At 41.9% G+C, this 23019-nt stretch overlaps 1 protein-coding gene across 1 annotated transcript in view; it reads right to left on the bottom strand.

Annotated features, from left to right (window-relative positions):
- The window catches only part of znf407 (zinc finger protein 407), a 200275-nt gene that overhangs the window by 68208 nt on the left and 109048 nt on the right, over positions 1-23019 (bottom strand). The window contains exons 6-7 of the mRNA XM_015041575.1: positions 12163-12329; positions 649-732 (exon numbers count right to left, since the gene is read on the bottom strand). Coding sequence (XP_014897061.1) covers positions 649-732; positions 12163-12329 — 251 coding nt within the window. The remainder of the gene's footprint in view (positions 1-648; positions 733-12162; positions 12330-23019) is intronic.

The raw sequence follows: 23019 nt of genomic DNA, 5'->3' as shown, positions 1-23019 counted from the left end.
CATCAAAAATAATGGCACAGTACGACCCGTGGGAGTTTGCGCAATAAAATGTTGGGCTTCCCAGTTGCCTCAGTTGTTACGTTGTCAAATCTGTTGACGCTCACCACACGGGTAAATCAACTGACACGCATCAGCACAGGAGGGCTGGACGGAAATTGGACGCTTGAGGTACAAAATCTAAGAAGCAAGCTGAAATAATTATTAAACACCAAATGAATATTTATAAGAGCATTAATAATTGTTGGTAGTCTGCCAGTTGAGGGTTAGAAACGGTATTTGTTTAACTATCTCAATTTCTCCCCTTCTTGGGGAAAAAAAATAAATAAAACACTTGTTATTGACAGCCCATCTGAAAAGTGCAATTTCCCTAAGCGACAGAATGACATGGTGAAATGATAACTGAAATTAAAAATCTCAGATTCAGTCAGCCATACTCGTACACATGCCCGTCGACGACGGCAGCGTGTCAAACCGAAGCGCCCGTGTGAGAGCGAGACGCGGATAACGGGTCACCTGAACTGAGCGACAGTTTGCGTTTGAAGGCGTCAATCGACAACTGAGATTAAGAAAATCTGAGTTAGTTTGTGCTCGGATCAGTTTGCATCACGAGCTCGGAGTGTGTGTGTGTGTGTGTGTGTGGTGGTTTACCTGTGTGCTGGCGTCTGTGTTTGGTGAGGGCGTGTCTTGTGCCTCCTGCAAAGCCACACAGGTCACAGAGGTAGGACTTCTCTCCTGTAAAAGCAGAGTAGGAGAAGGAAGAGGCTCAACGTAGAGAAACACACAAGGAAAGATGTGAGGAAATTCTGATAGCTTAATTTAGTGCTTGTTGATCAAAGGTGTAAAAGAACAGCATGTTTAATTTCAACTACATGAGAGAAGCCGTCTCAAATAAACACGAAAAACAAATACTAAACGGCAGGAGAGGCTTCAGGTTTCATCTTTCTAACACCTGCAGGACAGCCTTGACGCGTCTCAACAAGGGGTTATGATGGATTGTTAAGTGAAGCAAACATCACACAAGAGAGGGACGTGTCTATTATTGACCTTAACGGCCCTTCTAGGGTGTGCTCAAACCAGCTCGGTTTGGTCCACTTTAATCAAACTCTAGTCAGTTTGCATAGAAAGTCAGGTTCGTTTGGGGAGGTGTGGATGCACAATCAAACACTGATGAAGACAAAAATGCAAACTCTGATCCGCCGTAGGGCGAACTGTGATTAAAGTGAACTTTGGCGCAGTTCAGATTCATATGCGGATGCTTTTGGAGACTGCTCCGAAAGCAGGAAGCGGACTTAGCGCAGGGCGTTCTGGGTAAATACAACTAAAACTATCGCGACAAATGAGAGAAATGGCCCGTTGTCTTTTATCAATGACAAAGAGAAATTCTACAACCACTAAAATATGGCGCTTCTACATTGTTTGCATATTGTGAAGAAGGAAGTTGTGCTTTTGTTTTCTTATGAGGTTTTTGTAGTCTTCCTGGTACAGCACCACCACAGGTGAGGGGGGGTAAAGGTGGTTTGGATTGTTTGGTACACTGCATTGTGAAAGTGAACCGCACCAGTTGAAAATGAAGCAATTCTGATCCCCAATCGAATCGAGCCTAGCGGGCTGAGTGTGTGTAAACACTCCTAGTGTGACTTATCTGCCTACGACTTATAAACATGATACTTTCGATGGATGGATGCAAAAGATCCCTTCCTGGAATGGAGCAAAGTTTATTGGTAAAGCTGGTTTCTCTCACGCTGATCCCGTTTCAAGCTGTCATGCATTTCACTCCGAGGCTGCATCAACAACCGCGAAATAAAAATCAAATGGCATGAGTGCAATCGCACTTGCCATATGGCTCTGGATTAGACTGATGAGTCTTGATGCCTCAATGTGACATTCCTGTCACCGAGAGCAGCAGCTAAAGTGCCACTGAGAGAAGCTCGGCGTTCAACAAGACAAAGAGGACGGGCATGGTGAGAAAGGGAGAAACGTGTAAAGTCGGAGCGAAGCAAAAAGCGAGAAAAGGAAAGACAGATTGAGCAGACGAGCAGAGGGCCTAGTTGGCTAACAGATGAGCCAAGCAGAAGTCACAGATCACTAGTGTATATCCATCAGAGCTCTCATAGCTAACTAATTCCTCCAATCAGATGGATCCGTGTAAATATGTCAAATGGGGGACGGGAAATTGCCAGTGTGGTTTATTGACTGTGATAAAATCTGAAAAGCACCGCTGAACATAATTACATACTTGTCAGAGCCATAAAAATTAGCTTTATTATCAATGGGATGGTTTTGTACAACTTCATTTGGGGGCGATGCCTTCCAGATGGGGAGCGTGGAGAGCTTTTTTACACTCCTCCTCTCTTCCCTGCATCTGGCTCCGTCATTAACGGCATGATGGTCTCTCTTTCTACCTCTCTCTGTCTGCCACCACACAAACACACTCAAAGACTGCAACATTTGTGATTAGGCTCACTCAGGGAGACGAGCGCACACATTTACAGATTGGACACAGATGTGTATGTAAATGTGCGCAAACACACACACGAGCTACATGTGGTGAGCTACTGTACGCGCACATATTGGTTCGCGTGTGTGTGTGTGTGTAGACGCTGTAGGTGCCACGTTTATGTTTAACATGCAGGTCGCATACGCGTGTACTCTATGTGTGTGTTTTCTACGTGCAGCTGAGCTCCTCACACTTAAGTATTCATCCCAGTTGCCGACGGTGCAGCGCGGCTCTCGCCACACACTGATAACACATGTGGGGTGACTCTTCCAGCTGGGCCTTGGCGCTGCTCGCCTCCTCTTCGGCACAGATAGCAGCTTTCACCGGGTCCGCAGAGACCCGGCAGCCTCAAGTTTCCTCTGTTCCGCCCATTTAAAGCCACTCGACTGTGAGAGGAGTTTTAATGCAGTGCCACTTTAAAAACAACCCTAAAAAGGTACATTTGTTAGCCGGTTCGTGTGGCTTCACCGCACCATCCAAACCCGGACGTCGTTACAAAGAACAATCCTATAAGTTAAACTATTCATTAAAAGATTTTTTTCTTCTTTTTTTATTACAATTGCATGAAGCTGAAAAATAATCCTGGAAATATGTTAGGTTTTTTTTTTTATTTTGTGCTTTTTCCCCCCACATCAATAAAAGAATCCCTCTTCTCTGTGCTTATACAATAAAATCCGTCTGAGATGTGTTCAGAGCAAGAAAATAAAATGCGTTCAATTGTGGCGTGATATGGATATTAAAACTATAACTATAAGTACAGTGGACTCTGTATTCACAAGGGTTAGAGTTCACCACCACCCACAAATAGATCAAGTCTGTGATTACTTGATATTTATTATAAAAATGCTTGAAACTTCTTTATTTTAATAGTTTAATTACCAAACACAGGTTAATGTGCATAAATACACACAATGGAAACAGTCTAATATCAATAATTCTCCATATTTCCATTCTTGGGTGTGCAGCCAACCAGCAGCAAGGAAAATGAATGTCATTTTCTGGTTTGGCTTTGCTGCAAATGCTAGCTAATAGTGTGTTAAGTAGCATTGTGCTAAGATATTTCAACTTCCCAAGCTGAATTTTAATTCAATTATTTTAGATGTGCTCTATAAAAACAAAAACAATAACAAAAAAAACATTTTGAATACGTGAATTTTTCTTAAGAAATTTCGAATTAAGTTCCAAAGAAAAATACAAAACTGAATCTGTGCATAATGAACCACAAGTAGGAATCTATCACTTTACAGTGGTAATGCTATGTGGCCATATATCTCATCGGAAAGCAGAGTTTTGATGCACATGCCTTTGCAAATAATAGACTGCATAAATTGATACTGCAGTGATGATTGTGCAATAGAGCAATGATCAAACATTAGGCTCACTTTCTCATATTAACAATGAGAAGTTAATCACAAAGAAATGCTCATCTGTGGGTGTTTATGAGGATTTTGGTTGAAGTTGTTTCTTAACGTAGATGCTTTGCATCAGTAGAACTGGAGGAATTTCAGATTTTTAACTGGATCTCTCAGACGCACACAGAGGAAACCCTGCCAGCAAAAATGACAAGAACTACTGGTTGATTCTTCTAGCATAAAAGAAAGACATAAGTTTGAAAGAAACTTTCAAACTTTGTTTTGTAAAATTACACTAAATGTAGTTGCCTGGACCTCTGATGTAAACATGAGGGGCTAGATTTATGTTTTAGGTGCCTTCCTAATAGACATATCGAGGAACCAACAGAAGGAAGAAAGACAGAATAACTTTGAAAATGGTTAAAACTACAACTAAGTTGGATTTTGGGAAACAAACCAAAAAAAAAAAAAATTCCCATGTTTCGTTATTCTTGCCATAACCAAATATTAATGGAAGAATTGATTTTTAAGACATTTATTGAAATAAATGTAGAAATAATTGAAGAAAAAAATAATGAGAAACCAAAGTGAACAACACCTTTATTTGCAGGTCTGTAAACTCAATGAGTTACCAATCATCTGTTCAGGCTGTTTACGCCTCTTAGAGAAAAAAAAAAAAAAAAGAACAGCGCCAGTCACTCGTCCACCCCTCCCCTCTCCAGCTCTCATTACGACCAAAACGCTACAAGACCCCACCACAAAAAAAAAAGAAAAAAAAAAAGAAAAAAGAAATCTATAGCCATCGATTCCTTTGCCCAGCCGCGGTCGCCACAATTATTCCTGAGGAGGAAACGTTGGCGATAAATTACATGTGTGCTTTTCATCTGCTGCTGTGCGGGGCAGAGCGCCGTGGCGACTGGGGCAGAGGGGAGAGAAGGAGGGAGGATTACTGGGAACAACGCTGCGATCAAACTGGAGGATCAGCACGGCACTTACAGGATCTCCGACACGTTCTCAGACCTCGTTGATCTTTGTCATGTTGCCACATAACAGTGAACTTCAATGTTTTCTTTAATGAGATTTTACGTGACACAAATACCTTTTTATTTTTTAAAAGTCTGGGAACAAAAAAACAAAAAGTCACTGAAACGTGTAGCACATATTTAAGCAAATCTTCTTCTGAGGTATGTCTATCACACTTTTAGACTGCTGTGGATGGAGAGCCTCTTTGAACGTCAGTTTTTAAGTTGACTTGATAATTTTATTTGAACCTAAGCCATTCCACTGCATGTCTAACCAACATCAGGGCATCATGCTGCCACCACCGTGTGCTACAGTCAGGATGGCATGTCTAAGGTGTTTTCCTCTACTCCCTCCATGAAAGGGCAAACAATCAAATTTTGCTTTCATCTGCCAAGAGCTCGTCTTAAGTGGCTCGAGGCAAACTGGACATTTTGGATATTTTCATTCAAGAGTCTTCTATAACTCCTTTAATTGCATCGATTACTGCAATGGTGTCTTCATAGGTCAAAAAAACGAAATCAGACAGGTGTAGCTGATCCACAAGGCCGCTGGCTTTCTGACTAAAACCAGGAAGCTGAATCACATCACCCAGTTCTAAAGTCCTTCCACCGGCTCCCTGCAGCCCAGAGAGTAGACCTTAAAATACTGCTGATTTAGTTTATAAATCATTGAATGGCTTTGCACCAAAATACATTAAAGATCTTCTGCTGTTGTATCAACCTTCCAGACTTCTCAGGTCTTCTGGTTCTGCTCTGCATCCTCAGAACCAAACATGGAGAAGCGGCATTCAGCTTCTACAAGCCACAAATCTGGAACAAACTTCCTGGAACTGTAAAACGGCAGAAACACTGAGTTTCTTTATATCTGAGCTAAAAACCCACCAGCTTATAGTTGCTTTTGAACCATAATAATAGAAACATTGACCGACATGTTTGATGTGTATTGATGCTTTTGACTATGGCGTTTGACGAAATTCAGTGTCTGTTGCACGTTTTCACAACTGTTGACTGTATGATGTGTTTGACGTTTTTATGTTTTCATGATGTAAACCACTTTGACCTGTTGTTCCTGAAATGTGCTCTACAAATAAACTTCATTGATTGATTGATTTACACATATGATGAAGAGACCCGTTAGCTTAACCACCATGTCTTTGGACGGTGGGAGGAAGCTGGGATACCTGAAAACTCACACATGTGCTGGGAGAATTCAGTCCAAGTTTGATTTCATGTCTGAAGTTCACAATCATTCAGATGAAGATTCAACAGAGTTTGTTTGGCAGATCAAGGTTCCAAAGAACATAAACCAGGTCAAAGGTCAAAAAACACCTTTTTAGGTTTGAACTAGAAACACGTCAGCATAAAGGAGAAACTTTAACGTTCGCTGTATGTTGATAAGAATCCTCCGCCTTTGTTCCCATGATGCTCTCCAACCCTACTGCTCCTGCTTCGAATTAAACAGCAAGACAATAAAAGCACTTTAAAGTCAAACTATAAAACCTTTTCTTTGCATGTGTGTGCAGATTTATACATACAGTGCGTCTGTCTGTGTGTGTGTGTGTGTCTTTTAAATAACCCCGGAGGAGTCAGCATGCAGCTATAATTGCCTCCCTCATTAGTTATGTTTTAGCAGAAGCGGATGGGAGGGCAATTAATTTTACCGCTTAATTTCTGACACGGAATCCGCCGCTGTATTGATGTGCCCGCCATTTTGGGTCTCATTTTTCAGCGAAATTAATTGACAAAGTGCGAAGATTTATCAGCGGATCGCCAGATTAAGCGACAAACTGAAGCAATGAGGAAATCAATTGCCTCCCCTGCATTCCCGGCCCTCCCCGCCGCTCGTAACACCCAAGTGCCTGGGAAAAGCTGGGCGGGTCAGATACAGTGCGCTTATTTATTTATTTGAGTCGCTCGTTCATCAGTTGTAACAAATGACCCTGGCAGCTGACGAACACTGAAGCCCCCCACCCCTGCCGCCAACCCCCCCCTCCGTCACTGGCCTTCTCCCTCTTCCTCAGACATGACTGCTGTGTGAGCCGGGGAGCGATTAACATAAAAAACACACAAATCAAGAGCGGGACAATGAATCCTGTAGAAGGAAGGAAACGGACGGTAGAGGTGTAATTCCCCCCTACACTCCCTCCGACAACCACCACCCCGTCCGTTATAAATGTATTTTTTTTAAACTGAAAGATTTGAATATCCCAGAACCTTTATTTACACAATGACAGATAATGTTTGAACAATGGTGCACAAAAAATTTGGTTTTAGTAGAGCAAAATGTATACCTATCTAGCTTGAATAGTTAACATTTAATCACAAACACTTCGACTTTAATGATGACTTTTTAAAAATGAGAATCACTGAAAGGCAGTGCTGACATAGGCATAAAGTAAAGGAGGTATGTTATTTCAGTTTTTAACCTTTAAGCTAATAAGTTAACATTGCCAGCTAACAGCGTTGTAATTTCCATTTTCAACCTTCAGGCTAATAAGTTAGCACTGCTAGCTAACAGCATATTTTTTGTTTTCTACCTGTAGGCTAATAAGTTAGCGTTTCTAGCCAACCGCGTAATTTCCATTTTCTACCTTTAGGCTAATAAGTAAGAATGCTAGCTAACAGCGTTATGAAGCTAACAGGTTAATTAAAAACCCTTTTTGTTCATATTTGAATCATTGTTTGGTGTATACAAATAAATGTTTACAACTTTTTATTCCACATTCAGATGATTTTTTTTCTTATAAGCCCTCTGTTGCCCTATCACAGACTCGCTACCTGTTCAGGATGAACAGGTAGCGAGACCGCGACAGACTGGCACCAGCTCCCTCTGGCTGCAATGGACCTCCAACTATTCACGGTTCAAAAGTTGTGAATGCACCTAATTGCAGATTTTAAAGTAAATTACTAGAACATGTTCTACCTGACATGGCTGGCATTTGCAAAGCATCCAATCGAGGGTCTGCATTATTTTCCTTGCCGCTGATTGGATGTACCCTCAAGAAAGGACTTTTTCAGTCTTCTATTAAAAATGCAGACCGACTGTGATGCAGTTTCTGCTCCATAACTGGCCTTGTTTGAAGGAGTTTTATAATAGATGGAAACATCCTGTGCATGAGGAAGCATGAGAGCCTTAACAATCTTGCACTACTAACTTTTGGTTAGTAGTGCACCTACATGGCTCCTTTCTCATAAGGAGCCATGTAGGTGATACCAAAATCTGGAAAGACATGATCTAGTTGTTAAACCGTTTCCATTGTGCTGACTGAGCAGAGGGTTGGACCTGGATACAGAATATATCGTGTATCGTGCTGTGTGGTCAGCATCCCTCAGATTAACTACCACCGCCCTCAGTAATGCCAACGTGTTTCTCTTGCAACATTCCCTGGATTGGTCTGCTCCCTTTCATGACTACAATCAGCTCAGAATGTGATAATATGATAATTCAAAACCGAGACTCATTGCTTGCATGCCCATCACTGATTATTCCTCACTTTGTTTTACTGAGTGAATTTTAATCTTCTGTTTACACACAGTAAACAACACGAAGCCTGGCTTTCCATTTCATCTCAGCGCTGTGAGGAGAAGAAGTGTAAAATGTTGAAACAATTTATTTTTCAGCTATATGTCAACATATTCTCAGAGTTCCTCCATATTTTCAAGTCAAAATTACACGTTTTTCCAGACTCAGATTTCCAGTTTTTATTGTAATTTAAACTTAGCTTTGACTTCAAGCTGATCCTCTCATAGTAGTTGAAATTCAGGACGGATGGATTGGAAAACCTCAGTAGTCAGGCAGTTTCAGGATTACCTACCAAATAAGGTTTCTGGTGTTGCAATTCTCATCAAATTTCTTGTTAAAATTCACAGTTTACAACAACAGATGCAAAGAAAAAAATGGCTGGTGATCAAATGATACATGGGGTACAACACAAAGGGCTAATTGCTTGCAATGACTGAAATAACACTCCTTAGTGTGGATGCTGTTATGGAGTTAAAAAGGAATAGAAAATGGCTAAAATCAGCATTGGCAGGTTGAACCTTTATAAACAAAACAAAAATATCTACTTGCACTTAAGATACAGCAAGTTATGCTTGTGTTCAACACAAGAACCACAGACTCTACTCCTCCACGTTGCCCCCGCCTCTGGCATTAGGACCATAGCTCACATCCTCTCCGTTCCTGACAGCTCTGATCTCTGGACAGATCAGTTCAACTTCTCAATCTCTTTATTTTATTAGTATTGCATCGTAGCTCGGCGAAGGAGTCGATTTATAACCCCTAAACAGATCACAAACATGCAGATAATATTTCAGCGTGTCAGGTGGGCCCCCGGAATGTGATTGTGGCGACGGGAAGGCTGCAGCTAACCGTCCAACCCAGCACCAATTACCGACAAAGGAGTGTTGGAGGTCACGGCGGTGCAAATTGCGTTAGCGTTCCGAGTGTCGCTAATCAAGTCAGGCCTTGTCGCTCACTAGAAATGAGGTTGTTTCAGGTCTGTTCTTAATTCCCTCCGCTTTCATATTTGCTCACCCCCTGATCTTTCAAGTTCTCTTATTCAATAACTTTTTACCATCTCAATCACCCTCTCTCTCTCCCTCTTTCGAGCGCGTTTTCCCTCCTGCTGAACTCGCACAAAGACCCGAGCACGCAAACACACACACACACACACATGCACAAACGCACGTGGCACCTCGCTCCTCCGCAGGTGACAGCTACGGTGACAGTGTGACGCCAGCCGCCTGATGAGGAGTGATGAGAGCTGGAAACTAATGAAAATAAAACGTCTAATTATGTCAGAGACGCCTTGACGCTACATCACTGCTAAAACACATTTAGAATAACATCCAGCAAATCTTGGACGCGCGTGCACACACACACACAGGTTTGAGAGTCTGCGCGCACAGCGGGCGCCTGTGACGGATGGAGGGTTCTGCTGCAAGCGCTCAGTCAGCCTGTCAGGCCGGTGGCTGCTGCTGCTTCTGTCATTGACTTAAAAGGGCATCAAGGAGCCATGTGTGGGACATTACCGAGGCCGAGGGGAAACCGCTGGGCTGCAGCATAAAGACACTTTCAAAGAGGCTGACTTGGGCTCCTATCGAGGGGCTATTATTCAAGACAGTATCCTCCCACCGCCCACTGAACCATCTGTCGATCCAAAGTTTTTAGCAAGTAAAAAAAAAAAAAAAAAACACCATTCAGTGCAGCAGCACAGTGTGTTTTATCGGATCTGCAGAGACGAAAAGGAGTGGTGGAATTGGAAAGACAAGCCGCTGCACAGAATTAAGGTGGCATAATGAAAATGTGCACTAATCTGAAACCCCATGACACCCCCCCCCCCCACCACTCCCTAACCCCCCCTGTTTGATCTCGGCTCTGCTTAGAGATCCATCGCTTTTCTGGAGATTTCAGTTCGGATACGATGAGCGTGAAAGTTGGATCTTTCCGCCGCATCAATTTGTTGATTTAAATTAAAGGAAACTACCTAAACCAACTTTAATCCTGATGTTGCCCTATTAGTGGGGAGTTGCAGTGATATTACAGCATGTACAACATGTTTACATAAAAAAAAAAGATTTCTGCATTTTCTTACAAAGTCCAACTCTTTTTCTTTTTTCTTTTTTTTTGCTTTTACATAAACATTCTTCTTCTGAGGATTATTTTTTTGCTCGGATTTGCATCATTTTTTTTTACCCCCCCCTCCCCCTCAAAAGGCAACACCAACCGGTCCACAGTGTGGAAAAAAAAACAAAAACAAAAACTCTCAGGCATCAGATGGATTTTACCAAAACATGCTTAGTGACCAGCTGGATTCGAAGAAAACACACTCTGTGTCCAGATGGAGCCTTTTGGGCGGAGGGGGGAGAAACCACACAGCTTCAGCCGTTAGATTTGGAAACGCACGCCACCTTAATAGCCCCTGCAACGTGACCCCCCTCCAAGTGTTGAGGGCGGCAGAAAACAAAAACAGAAGAATCCGAAGATTCCCCCGCACTGCTCATCTTCTCCCCTTTAAACTATAAATTGGCCGACGAGGCGTCTCATAACAGTCACAGTTCTATCAGGATCAGGAGGTTGTGTTTAACCGTCCAACTGGCTGCCAAGAGCTGGCTCCACTTCGCCTGGATGTTCATAACGACTACAGATGGACGAGCGGCGGCTATTATTGGCCCAAACTTGTGAATGTTCCTTCTAGCCAAGGCTGAGAAGATTCATGGTAAATGTGAGATTTTCACAGTTCACATAAACTTCGTTTTCGCTCACGTCCGCAGCCATAAAGTGGATTTTAGCGGATCCAAGCACGGATAAACAGCTCTTTGTCCCAAACTTGTCGACTGCCCATAAACCTCAAATCTCATGGAACCCGCCCTTTAGAGTGCCACTCGTAATGTCTCGCAAACGCACTCCTGCCCTGTGAACTTTTTCTTTTTTTGTGTACATTTTGCCACGTTGCAACCACAAAAGTTCATTGTGTTTTATTGGGATTTTGCACGAGGCCGAAACAAAAGCAGCGCACAAATGTGAAGTAGAGGCGAAAAAGGTACGTGCTTTGCTGATCTTTCTTTACAAATGTGAAGACGTTGCCCGTTCTTTGGAAATGAATTCACGCTCGGTCAGACGGAGAAGGAGAACTTCTGTGCACATCAATTTTCAAGTCTTGCCACAGATTCTCAGTAAGATTTTGACGTGAGTATGCTTTAATCCAAATCGTTCGCTTTGTAGCTTTAGCTGGATAATAATGACCGTCCAGCTGGAGGGTAAAACCTCTTCCCAGGTCTCTTTTTAGTCTCTGCTGGCTGTTCCTCCAGGATTCTTATTAGTTTTCCTGCCAAAGGAAACCATTCCCACAGCATAACACTCTCTCTACTGTGTTACACAGCAAAGCTCCTCCCCACACAAAACAGGGCCCAGTCAGATCAACTTCTTCCACATGCCTCCAGTAATTTCTTCTACAAACAGCAGATTTGCAGAATGTACGATTAATACTTGTTGTGTCATTAGATTTTCCCACCTGAGCTGAGGATCTCTCAGCTCGATTACACATAACAAATGAGCTAAAATTTTTTTTAAGTTGGAGCTCCATTCTCTCTTTTTCGATGACTGAAGAATATCAGCTGCGCTTGATTTAATTAAAACGGGGTAGCATGAACAAAACCATTTATGTTGAAGTTCAAGGTTGCAATGTCAAGAAGTTCAAGGTGCAAAACACGTGTTTTTGCACCCCTTTCTTTTTTGTGGCTGGAGGACGGGAGGCGCGACCGCTGAGAATCGGTGTCTGTGTCTCACCGGTGTGCGTCCTGTAGTGGTCCTTCATGGCCGACAGGTTGAGGAAGGCGTAGTGGCAGGACGGCCAGATGCACTTGTACGGCTTCTCCCCGTTGTGCAGTTTCATGTGGTTGTTCAAGGCCCACTTTTCGCTGAAGGAGCGGTCGCACAGCTCGCATTCAAACTTCCTGCGGGAGGGTAAGAGAGGCAAGAGGAGAGGGACCAGGAGGAGAGAGGAGGGGATAAAACAAGGAGTTATTTACTGATCCCAAAGCTGATGTTAAAAAAAAAAAAAAAAAACAGTAGAAAATCTACTGAGGAAAAGAGAAAGAGAGAGAGAGAGGAAATGGGGGTTTGCTGGGCACTAGTACTTACACCCACAGAGCACGGGGGCTGTGTGATTGTGTTCTGTACATCCAAACACACACGCGCACACACACACACACACAGAATGCAGTTGGCTGCTGGTGTGTCATGTCTGTATAAGCAGGCATTGATTTTTCTGTCCAGGCCTGCCACCTCCACCATTTATTCTCTGCTTTGCACCAGGGCCCAGAGGACTGGAGAAATTCTGTTACAGTCCACGCGCACACACACACACACACACACACACACACACACACACACACACACACACCCTGCAGGGCCAGTGGGGAGAATAGAGTTCACCTGTCCAGTGTCCCCAACCACTTAGCCAGGGCTAAATGAACAGTTAGCAACATTTTACCTCCTGCTATCCTCTTAAGGCTCTTGAACCGGAGCGTCTCTGCCTGTCAGAACCCGCTCTACTGCGCAGCGTTTTGTTTTAAAATCACCAGCCATCTACAGCTTCAGATCGTCAGAATCAAGTCAATGAATGTAAGGCGTGACTCAATGTTTGGTGCATTTTTTATTTTATTTTTTCAATTTTTTGTTTTTGTTGGATGATGCCTAAGGCGCTCAAAATATGGCGTGTGAATATGCACGCCATTCTGTCTTTGCTCTGGACATCTGTCTATTCTTCACGCCTACGATTGATAAAAAAGAAAGAAGAAGAAGAAAAAGAAGGAGAAGATGAGGAAAAAAAAAAGCTCTGGCTTTTTAATCAGTGTGTAGGATGTTTGCACCTATATTCATCCGCCGCCTTATTCGGCTTTGAGGAAAAGAAAGAGAGAGAAAAAAAAGAACAAAAACGCAGAAGACAATAGCGAAACCCGCCTGTGCTTGAATTAATCTTTACCCCCGTGCGATAATTTAGGTGCGGAATGACTAATGCGCGAGTCATAAACAAATGAAGTCAGCTTTTGGGGAGCATTCGTCTTGCAGCGAGGGGCCGTGTTATTTTAGGGAGGGCGGCTGTCTTTAAGTCCTGATTGTGTCGCTTAATCCCCGCGGTATCTGTTTCATAGCGAGCAGCGTGACACTCACCTGAACAAATAATGACTCCGAGCAGCATGTAGCATGTGTCTGAATCAATAATTCAAACTCATACATCTTTCTTACTGGAAAGGAAGAGGGAGAGGGTGGAGGTGTAGGGGGGAGGTTGGAGGGATGGAGGCTGGCTTTCATATCAATCTATATGCTCCATGGAGATGGATCTAGATGTGATGAAGATGTCGCCAAGCGACGGTTTAAGGGGCGTTTTCGGCTCAATTGCGAGGAAGGATGAGGCAGCTTTAAAGTGATGCCTTTGTCAAGCTAGACGCTCATTTAATGGCTTAGCACCAAAGTGCGTTTGAGGTCTGTTGTTGCGGGTCTTCTGGTTCTGGTTCTGTTCTGCATCCTCAGAACCAGAACCAAACATGGAAGAAAACAGCGTTCAGTTTCTATGCTCCACTAATCTGGAACAAACTTCCAGAAAACCGCAAAACAGCCGAAACACCGAGTCCATTCAAATCAGGCGTGTCAAACTCATTTTAAGATGACGAATGTTGTAGAACGTATCAAGATAAAAACACGCATTAGCTAATCGTTAAAATATGAATAAATATCTCTGCATTCGGTGAGTACTTCTTAAAGTTAGGTAACTTTTAATCAGAATTGATACAACATATTAAGAGACCAATTAAAATGATCAGGTTTTCTGATTTTACTCTTTATAGGTATATGTTTGAGTAAAATGAACAATGTTCTTTTATTCTATGAACTGCTGGTGATACGTCTCCGAAATTCCAATCAAAAATTTATTATTTACAGAAAACGGTCAAAATGACAAAAAAATATGCAGTGCTGTCAGACCTCACATAATGCAAAGAAAACAAGTTAATATTCATTTAGAAACAACAATACCAATGTTTTAACTCAGGAAGAGTTCAGAATCGATATTTGGTGGAAAAACCGTGACGTTTTCCATGAAATTTTTCCAGAGCTGTCTAATTTGGCAGGACGCAGATAAAAACAGCTTTGATTCGACTGATAAAAAATAAAAAAATAAATAAAATTACCCAACTGTTATCTTTAAAGTTTTATTCATGTGCTCCTCTAGACTCCAGTGGGCCACATACAAAGTTGTGGCGTGCCAGATTTGTCCCCGGGGCCTCGAGTTTGAAACACGTGCTTTAAATCAAGGCTTAAAACTCCACCTGTGTAGAGCTGCCTTTGATTAGCAATAAAGTCGAACATTGATCAATGCGTTTGATGTGTGTTTTCTTGATGATGACATTTCGACAAACTAATGTTTATTGCTCGACTCTGTGATGCTTTTATGATGTAAAGCACTTTGATCCGCCTTGTTGCTGAAATGTGCTACACAAACGAAACCTGACTTAAAAATGCGAGTCCTGGTTTCTAACTCTCATCTCCAGACTTTATTTGACCAGCAGCCTCTGCGGCTCCTCCTCTCCCCTCCCCTCCCTGTGGTATTTATAGAAACAGCTCGTCTGCCAGGCAGAGGTAAATAAGATGAGTGAAGAGATGCTATCTTTTATTGTAAGCATTATGCACAACACTCCTTTTGCTTTATGAGCTAAACGGGGGGCCATTGTTTATCACCGAGGCGTAATCGCCAAGTCAGCCCAGGCCTTGACGGAAACGTGCGCGCGCTGGGTGCGTGGCGGGACGGGTGGCGCGAGAACAGGAAGCCGGGGGGAAGAGGGAAGATGGAGGAGTGGAGGAGCTGGCAGAGTCGGTGGGGGTTTTTGTACGGATGAGAGGAAGGTTTGCGTCTGTTTTTACGGGATGAGATGGAGCGCTTTGATCTTGTCCCTGCATGTCAGATCCCGTCACGATCCACCGTCTCGCCCATACATATGCATAGTGCCTCTAAACAGCCAGGCACCGCGCTAAAAAAAAAAAAAAAACGCACCCAAAGGTGGGAGGCAGAGGGGCAGACGGATGGAGAGCAGGAAAGAGTAGATGTGTGTGCTTGGAGGGAAGAGGGAGGAAGAACAGAAAATTAGATTTTTGTCCATTTGAAATGTCTGAAAACTTATCGTGCTTCTGAGAATTAAACTCAAAGGCGTGGAAATAAATTCGCAAAGTCCTCCCTATGAGGGGCCGCGTGAAAATAAAACACCCGGATAAAAAAAAAAAAAAAACTTCTAAATTACACAAGAAGGCATTCATATGGCATATACTTTAAAATGTCCTCCTTCAAAAGAGCTGCAATGATGTCTTCAGAAATAAATGTGGTGTGCTTTCATGTAGGGTGAAGTATTGCTTTGCTTTAGCGAAAGGAAGACCTGCATGTCTCTCTGCCTGATAATTGGCTTTCTTGATGAGAGTGAATTCAACCATATTCTAAATTTTCTTCAGATTTTCTCGAGAGATGATCTTCAGTTTTAAGTTTAAAAAAAAGGGGGATTAAAAAAAATTCTAACATAAATCATCTCAGTTGTAAGGGTTTATGTTGTCATTATTTTTATTGAAGTAAGGAAACAGTGACAATCAAAAACCTTTAAATGAAGAAGCGATGTAGATTTAGTTATCGTAATATTAGGACTGATATGACCAAATGACAACTCTAACATTTACGAAGTATACAAGTGGACAAATTTGCTACTGTAGCTTGAATGAAAAGGTTTTTTCCCCCCTAGTGGATACATTTATCAAGTTTTCTTTAAAGTCTGACCTTCCAATACGTTTCCCCCTCCTCGGGTTAACAACATGTAAAAGTTGATCTGCTGATTCTTTAGTAGAGGTGGTAGTTTTGAATAAAAATGAAGGATTTCCCCATCAACGAATCAAAGCATGTCGCTAACCTTCATCCGATGTTTTCTGTAGATCACAAATTGTGTGATATCTTTACTGATTGGGAGAAAATCTGAGGTTTTAGTAACTGACCGACCAAACACCGATCTGAACTGTCAGAATCAGATTTCTGGCCTACTAACCAGTGCATCTCAAATAAAATCCCTCTAAATTTACCGACAGGTGACAAATTATCTTTCGATACCAACTGTGCAATGATTATAAAATCACAGTTGGATGATGATGGTATGGCATTTGCTAAAGGAACTGCAGAAAAAGCAATTTTTTTTTAAATAACTGTTTACTCCAAATTATGTGCATTTAGGTTGATGACATCACACCAGGCAGGAGGTTGACATGAAACAACTCCACATTTCCTCTCCCACTGACTGACACTACAAATGATCTCTTCATGTCTTTAAGGATGAAATGTGCTCCTTCTGAGGAACTCCTTTTACTTCTTCCTCGTCAACAAATCATCCAGAAATCCACGCAGTGTTTCACCTGCGGCTCAGAAGATTTGCTGCAGCCATTAGGAACACAAGTAAACACGATTAACTATTGCCGTATTGATACCGAAGTAATGAAATTATCCGATGAAGCCGTTTTGCCAAAGGCACTGAACAAAAACGGCATCGTTTAATACCTGAGCACATGCAGAATGTTTATATGCAGAACTAAGTGTGCAGCGCCATGTTCTGTAGGGCAAATTTAAAATGTGACACCAAAACGGAACAGAAAGGACTCCCAAGCTGTCGATCTGGAGTTTGGGGTCATTTAAGGTTTTCCATGCAGCTACAGTGGAGGAAGAAGTGTTCACTGAAGGAAACAACGACGTCAAGCTGAATTGAAACAAACCTGAGAAAAATCTGAAGTCCAAATCCAGCAGCCTGCAGCGTTCAACAATCCCAAAATGGCTGCTCAGCACGAGAGACGCACAACAGACTGGTACTGAGGAATCAGCTCCAAAGTAAAAAAAGATTCTTCTGCATTTTAAAATTTCTGTACAGCACTAATTTAAAAACATCCTAAATATTTATCATTACCAAGCGCTTTTATTGTTCCATCCATCCATCCATCCATCCATCCATCCATCCATCCATCCATCCATCCATCCATCCATCCATCCATCCATCCATCCATCCATCCATCCATCCAGATTCAGTTTTTCTTGAGCAAACCAAAAACATTCCCAACTTTGCCCTTATAAACCGAAGTACCAAACTTTACTTTTTGTGTACCATTACATCCATCCCTACCATTAAATCATTGAAATTGCTGAGAAAAAGACAAACAAACGCAGTCAGAATGGCTCCAGATGCCTCAGCCAGCCTGTTGTGACATCCAAGAGGAAGTCGAAGTGTTTTACTCCGACTAAATGGTTTACAGTAAAACAAAGACTAATGAAACCACTGACCATTGCAATTTTTTTTATATAGGTGACAAACTATCTCTGTAATTAGTTTGGGTACATTGTAGAGCTAAGTCTGGCAAGGTGCTTTAAAAATACTGGCAAAAGTGCAGAAATGCACTAGAATCTCAGACTCAGTAAATTACAGCTACATGACACCTTAAATATATATATATATATACAGTCAACACACACTTTACAGGTTCTTCCTCAACACACACATATATATATATATATATATATATATATATATATATATATATATATATATATATATACACACACACATAAATTTCCACACCATATGTTTACATCGTTGTGTTAGCGCATAAATAAATGAGAAAAATAAATCAGATATACATAAGAAAGCGAGGTAATAACTTTAAGAAACGCTCATCTGTAATCACAGACAAGCTCCACTTTGATTCATTATATTTCTCCTCTTCCCTCCTCCTGTGTCTCCTTCTCCTTCCCTCTCTGATGGCGAAGCGGAGTCACCTGATTGACGTCCTGCGCCGATTTATTCGCAGACACAGGTGAGTGTCTCGAGTCGACATCCAGAGAGCGGCATGCCGCCATATCCATACTGTCACTCATTACCATATCTATACCGTGGTGTGATCCTGATTCAGTTCCGGCACGTGGGGCAACTGTCAGAACATCGCTGGCTTTAATTGTGACAGAGATCCCTCAGGAGGAGTTACTGCACCTCTAATAGGGACTGGGAAAAAAAAAAAAAAAAGGAAAGGAAAAAAGGAAAGGAAAAAAGGAAAGGGGGGTGGGGGGGGAGTCTGGTTCATTACCACACACTCACTACCACCCCCAAGTGGCGAGGCTGTGTGTGTTGAGGAAGAACCTGTAAAGTGTGTGTTGACTGTAAACTATACTGTTTAATTTTTTTTAAATGTTTTTTAAAAAGGGCGATTTTAACCCAGTCCAGGAAAATTTCTATCTTACAAAATGCATCTTAAAGCTCAGACCACGCTGGCAACACGCCTCTACTTGTTCTCAAACCCTTCTCCCTAATTAATTTGATCAGTTACGGTGATGTGGACGCCGTACGGACGCCCAAACCGTTTCCCGTCCCGCCTCCCTCCGCATTGTTCTGGCCGGCCATCGCAAAGAGGAAGCGATCCGCTACGCTCGCTCGCGCTGCAGCACAAAGACAGAAGAGGGAGAGGCCGACGCTCGCCCGAAGCCAAACTGACACAAACAGACAACTTCAAAGTGAAGACTGTTGTTTATTTGGCGAAGGGAGAGGAGCGGAGATGGCGGAGGGAGGGGTGGGAGGAAAAAAAAAGAGGAAAATTTATCTGATATGCAACTGTCAGGAGAGCATTTTCACATGTAAAATAGCAAGAGAGTGAGAGAGATTACCTAGAGGGGGGAACATGACAGCATTCACTAGGGTCAGGATGGATCATCATCTTCAGCAGCTCCCCCCTCCTCCTCCTCCTCAACACACTCCTCCTCCTTCCTCATCTCCTTTTTTCCTCTCCCTCCATCGCTCTAACTTCATCTCTCCCTGTTTTTCCCTTTCTCCTTCCTTCCGTTTTTCTCCCTCTCATCCTGTTTTCAGACTCCATCACTCTGCACTTCGACAACCCCGGCAGCTTAAATCCAGACTAAATTAGCTGAATGAAGATTAAATCATTTGGCCCTGAGCTCTCCGAGATATTGGGAGGAAGACTGAGTAAGCTCTAAATGGCGTCTGACTCGGTTCGGACCTATATAAGCATCTTGAGGAGAAGCTCTTCCTTCGGTGGCAGTCAATTGAAACCTGATTAGAGGGTGGGGCGGGCGGTTCGTTGGGGAGGGAAAAAAAAATGGGTAAAAGATTACATTTCTGGGACAACTGTTTCCTAAGTAAAGTCACAGGCTTCGTTAGTTTTCGTTTGCGGGCTCAACGTTGACCGACGACAGGCTGGGTTTTCCCCCGGGAGGTAAGAGATTGAGGAGGGCAACATCATCACTCACAGTGCTAAGGAGAAGTGCTTTAGGAAGCGCTGTAGTCTTTGTGGTCTGTGGGTGCAAATCAGTTTTCGGCATAATGCTTAGTTTCACATTCAAACAGAGCTAATTCAATTAAGGTTGAGCCTGTATACCGTTTTTGTTACCTCTGCTCAGACAGGTTGCTACGGCAAACAGCAGTACTTTGGTTTGTTGAGAAGGGAAGATTTGGCCATGTGTTACTATTTTTATTCCCTTTTTTTCAGAAAATGTTCTGTAGCTTATTTTTGTTGTCAAAAGTACACTAAAGATTTCACAAACTTAGAAACTTTACTTCAAAGAATCCAATCAGTCAAGAATATTTCAGTCCAGGTTTTACAAGACTTGTATTTGTATTTGTCTAATTTTAAAGTGTTTTTAATGTTAAAAAAGTATTAAAATAGTTTCTAATGTGTTTGACAAATAGAACTGTTTTCAGCGGTCTCCAAGTGTAAAAACAGCATCAATAGGAAGCTGTGAACCAAATGCTAGCGTATTTGCTAGCGGGTAACATTTAGCTAGTCAAGTTGCGATAAACGATAAATCAATTAATAGCACGATAAATTAAACCTATCGACCTCATTTTAATTATCGGCTTTATCGTTTCTTCCTGCCTTTTTTCTTTCTGTTGATGAGACTGAATAAAAAAAGGCTCAACTCCGGTGCTCTCCACTGCCCCTCCCTTCCTCTTTTTCTTAGTGTAATGTCCAGCACACACTACACGAGTTGTCGGTCGATTGTCTGCCCATTTTTGAAACATGAGAGACACATTAGCCGACAGAAATCCTAGGTATAACAGTTCGATCGGTTTCGGTCGTGCCGTGTGGTGTCCAGCCACCTGGCACAAAATTATGGCTACAAGTCCAGTTAACTAATTTTAAAGCGAGGCATTAATCAATGCTTTACTATAATCTGCCTGTGATGCATATGGCTAGAGTCAGCGTAAAGTCCTGACTGAATGAAAATCATTATAACCTATTTATGTCACGTTAACGAAGAACAGCTGAAAAGTTACCGGGTTTATCAACTGCGGTAGCAATTTGGCTCCAACTCCTCCCCTTGTCATTTCTATGTTATTTGCACGAAATGTTAAATAAATATTATTGTTGTTTCCACATATCATCTCCAATGTCCGCTGGATTTTGGGTTGCACCGTGTCAGCTGTTTGGGATTCCCCTCAGTAATTTCCCCTCAGAAAGCACGGAGGAGAATCCGAGCTTTCTGATTGGCTACTTGTCACATTCAGCTAAGCTCCCAGACGGGGAAAACCCCTGATTTAGATCGGAGCGGCCACGACGATCCACCGTAACCCACCACACACTGCAGGATGATCGGTTACGAAATCACCAGCGACAATCTTAGCACGTTCTAAGAAAATAGGGGCAAAAAAACCAGTGTAGTGTGAACTGCTGCATCAGTGTCAAAAGGTCTTGAAACAATATTATCGTTTATCGCAATAATTTTTTAGACAATTAATCGCTCAGCAAAATTTGTTCTCGTGACAGGCCTACGTTTAGCCAGTCTCTATATTCTCACACAACTAGCCGACCTGCTTTTTCATTTCAAAATAAAAATCTCAAACATAAATACAGGAAGTCAAACTTAAAGCACTCACCTCCAAGGCTCATAAAAATATGTTTTCACGAGGTTTGCTAGAGCCGCTGGTTACCACAACGCCAGAGGAATATTTAGCCGTTTAAATTTTTTATTTTTTTTTACTGAAACCACATAATGACGCAGAGTGACCTAAGGAATAGATAGGTAAAACGTCACCATCTCTGCCAAGTTTGATTTTTTTTTTAATCATATAACTCTTCCTTAGTTAGACAGGATTTAGCTCTTACAGTATTTTTCTGTTCTCAAGAAGCCCACAGAAGAAATCAAGTTGTCTTGCTAAGCAGCGGCCAGCTATCACCCTGCCAGGGCATCCAGGTATGTTGCGTTTTCCCAAAATTACGGTTTAAACTTTGCTAAAAAAACTGAATTAGACTGTTGCAACAGCTTAAAGGCGTTTTATTAAGAGGCCTGAAAAAAGTGTAGGAGGAATTAGTGTACTGGTTTATGGAGCAGGGCTGTGCTTCTCCCACCTGTTGCTAAGCGTTGCTGATGGCTCCAACAGTTTCCTTTACTCTCAGGAAATGCAAATCTTGAATACTTAGAATACAATGTTATTTTAAAATTTCGTGTTAATACTTTGAAACTACAATATATTTAAACAGTAAAAAAAAAAAATGCTGCAGATCTCACAATGAAAGCTATAATACAATTACATAATCTCAAACTATCTCAAAAATATCCAGACATTTCACTCATCTTGGAATGCTGAACATGAAACCTATGCCTTCACTTAGTGTGTGAAAGTGTGTGTGAAAGTGTGTGTGAATGGGCAAATGACTGTGTGAAATGCTTTGGAGTCCTCTGGACTTGATAATGTGCTTTACAAGTATAGGACAGTTATTATTTGGTAATTGATTATCAAGTATTTGACACCCACAGCATTAAAATGCCATTCCAAGGGAGTCGGTTTTACGTGAAACCTACGAACAACTAGAAATATCACAGAAAAAAACAACAAACCCTGTCATGACACAGCAGATCCCACCGATCTCCATAAACTATTAAGTAAAAGATCCGATCAAAAGTGACCAGCTTACTTCAAAGACATGACAGAAATCCAAATGATTTCTTCACATTTCGACCCAATGAAATTGTGTTTTTTTTAAAACCACAGCACAGATTGCTCCATAATTAACATCTACAAGTTTCTTTAAGCTGTTCCGGCTTAAACAGGGGTTATATTTCATTAAGAGTGGACTTGCCCAAACTAAGATTAACAGCACATGGTCATAGGGTGAAATGTAAAGTCTTCAGGTACATTTTCTTCATTTTGCTGAAAAAGTGAGTTAATGTGGCGGGAGCCATACACAGCAGGCGCAACATAATGTTCCCGGTTTGATGCCAGGCGCCAGGCCGTTTACTGCACATCTTCTCCTTCTGTCTCTGTCCTTTTTCCTGTCTGTCTACTAATAAATAAAAGCCTCAAAAACGTTTTCCAAACAGAGTAAGTTAACATGTTACGACGAGTCCTGATTTGTAGCAGTGCTTTCATTTTCACTTTATTACCATACTTCCTGAAAATACTTAAACTAAAACCGATGTTTTACCAATGTCCACTTGAAGTGATGTGTTTATGGGCAGGAAATGAAGGTAGATGCGATAAGGCAGAAATGCATGGATACAAAAAAAAAAAAAAAAAAAAAAAAAAAGAAAAAAATTAAAAAAAAAAAAAAAAAAAAAAAAAAAAAAAAAAA

The sequence above is a fragment of the Poecilia latipinna genome, unplaced genomic scaffold (assembly GCF_001443285.1).
Source record: "Poecilia latipinna isolate Pla-1442-1.1 unplaced genomic scaffold, P_latipinna-1.0 Scaffold558, whole genome shotgun sequence".
In the NCBI taxonomy this organism is placed as follows: domain Eukaryota; kingdom Metazoa; phylum Chordata; class Actinopteri; order Cyprinodontiformes; family Poeciliidae; genus Poecilia; species Poecilia latipinna.
Note: the sequence above shows the minus strand (reverse complement) of the source record. Positions and strands in the feature narration are given on the sequence as shown.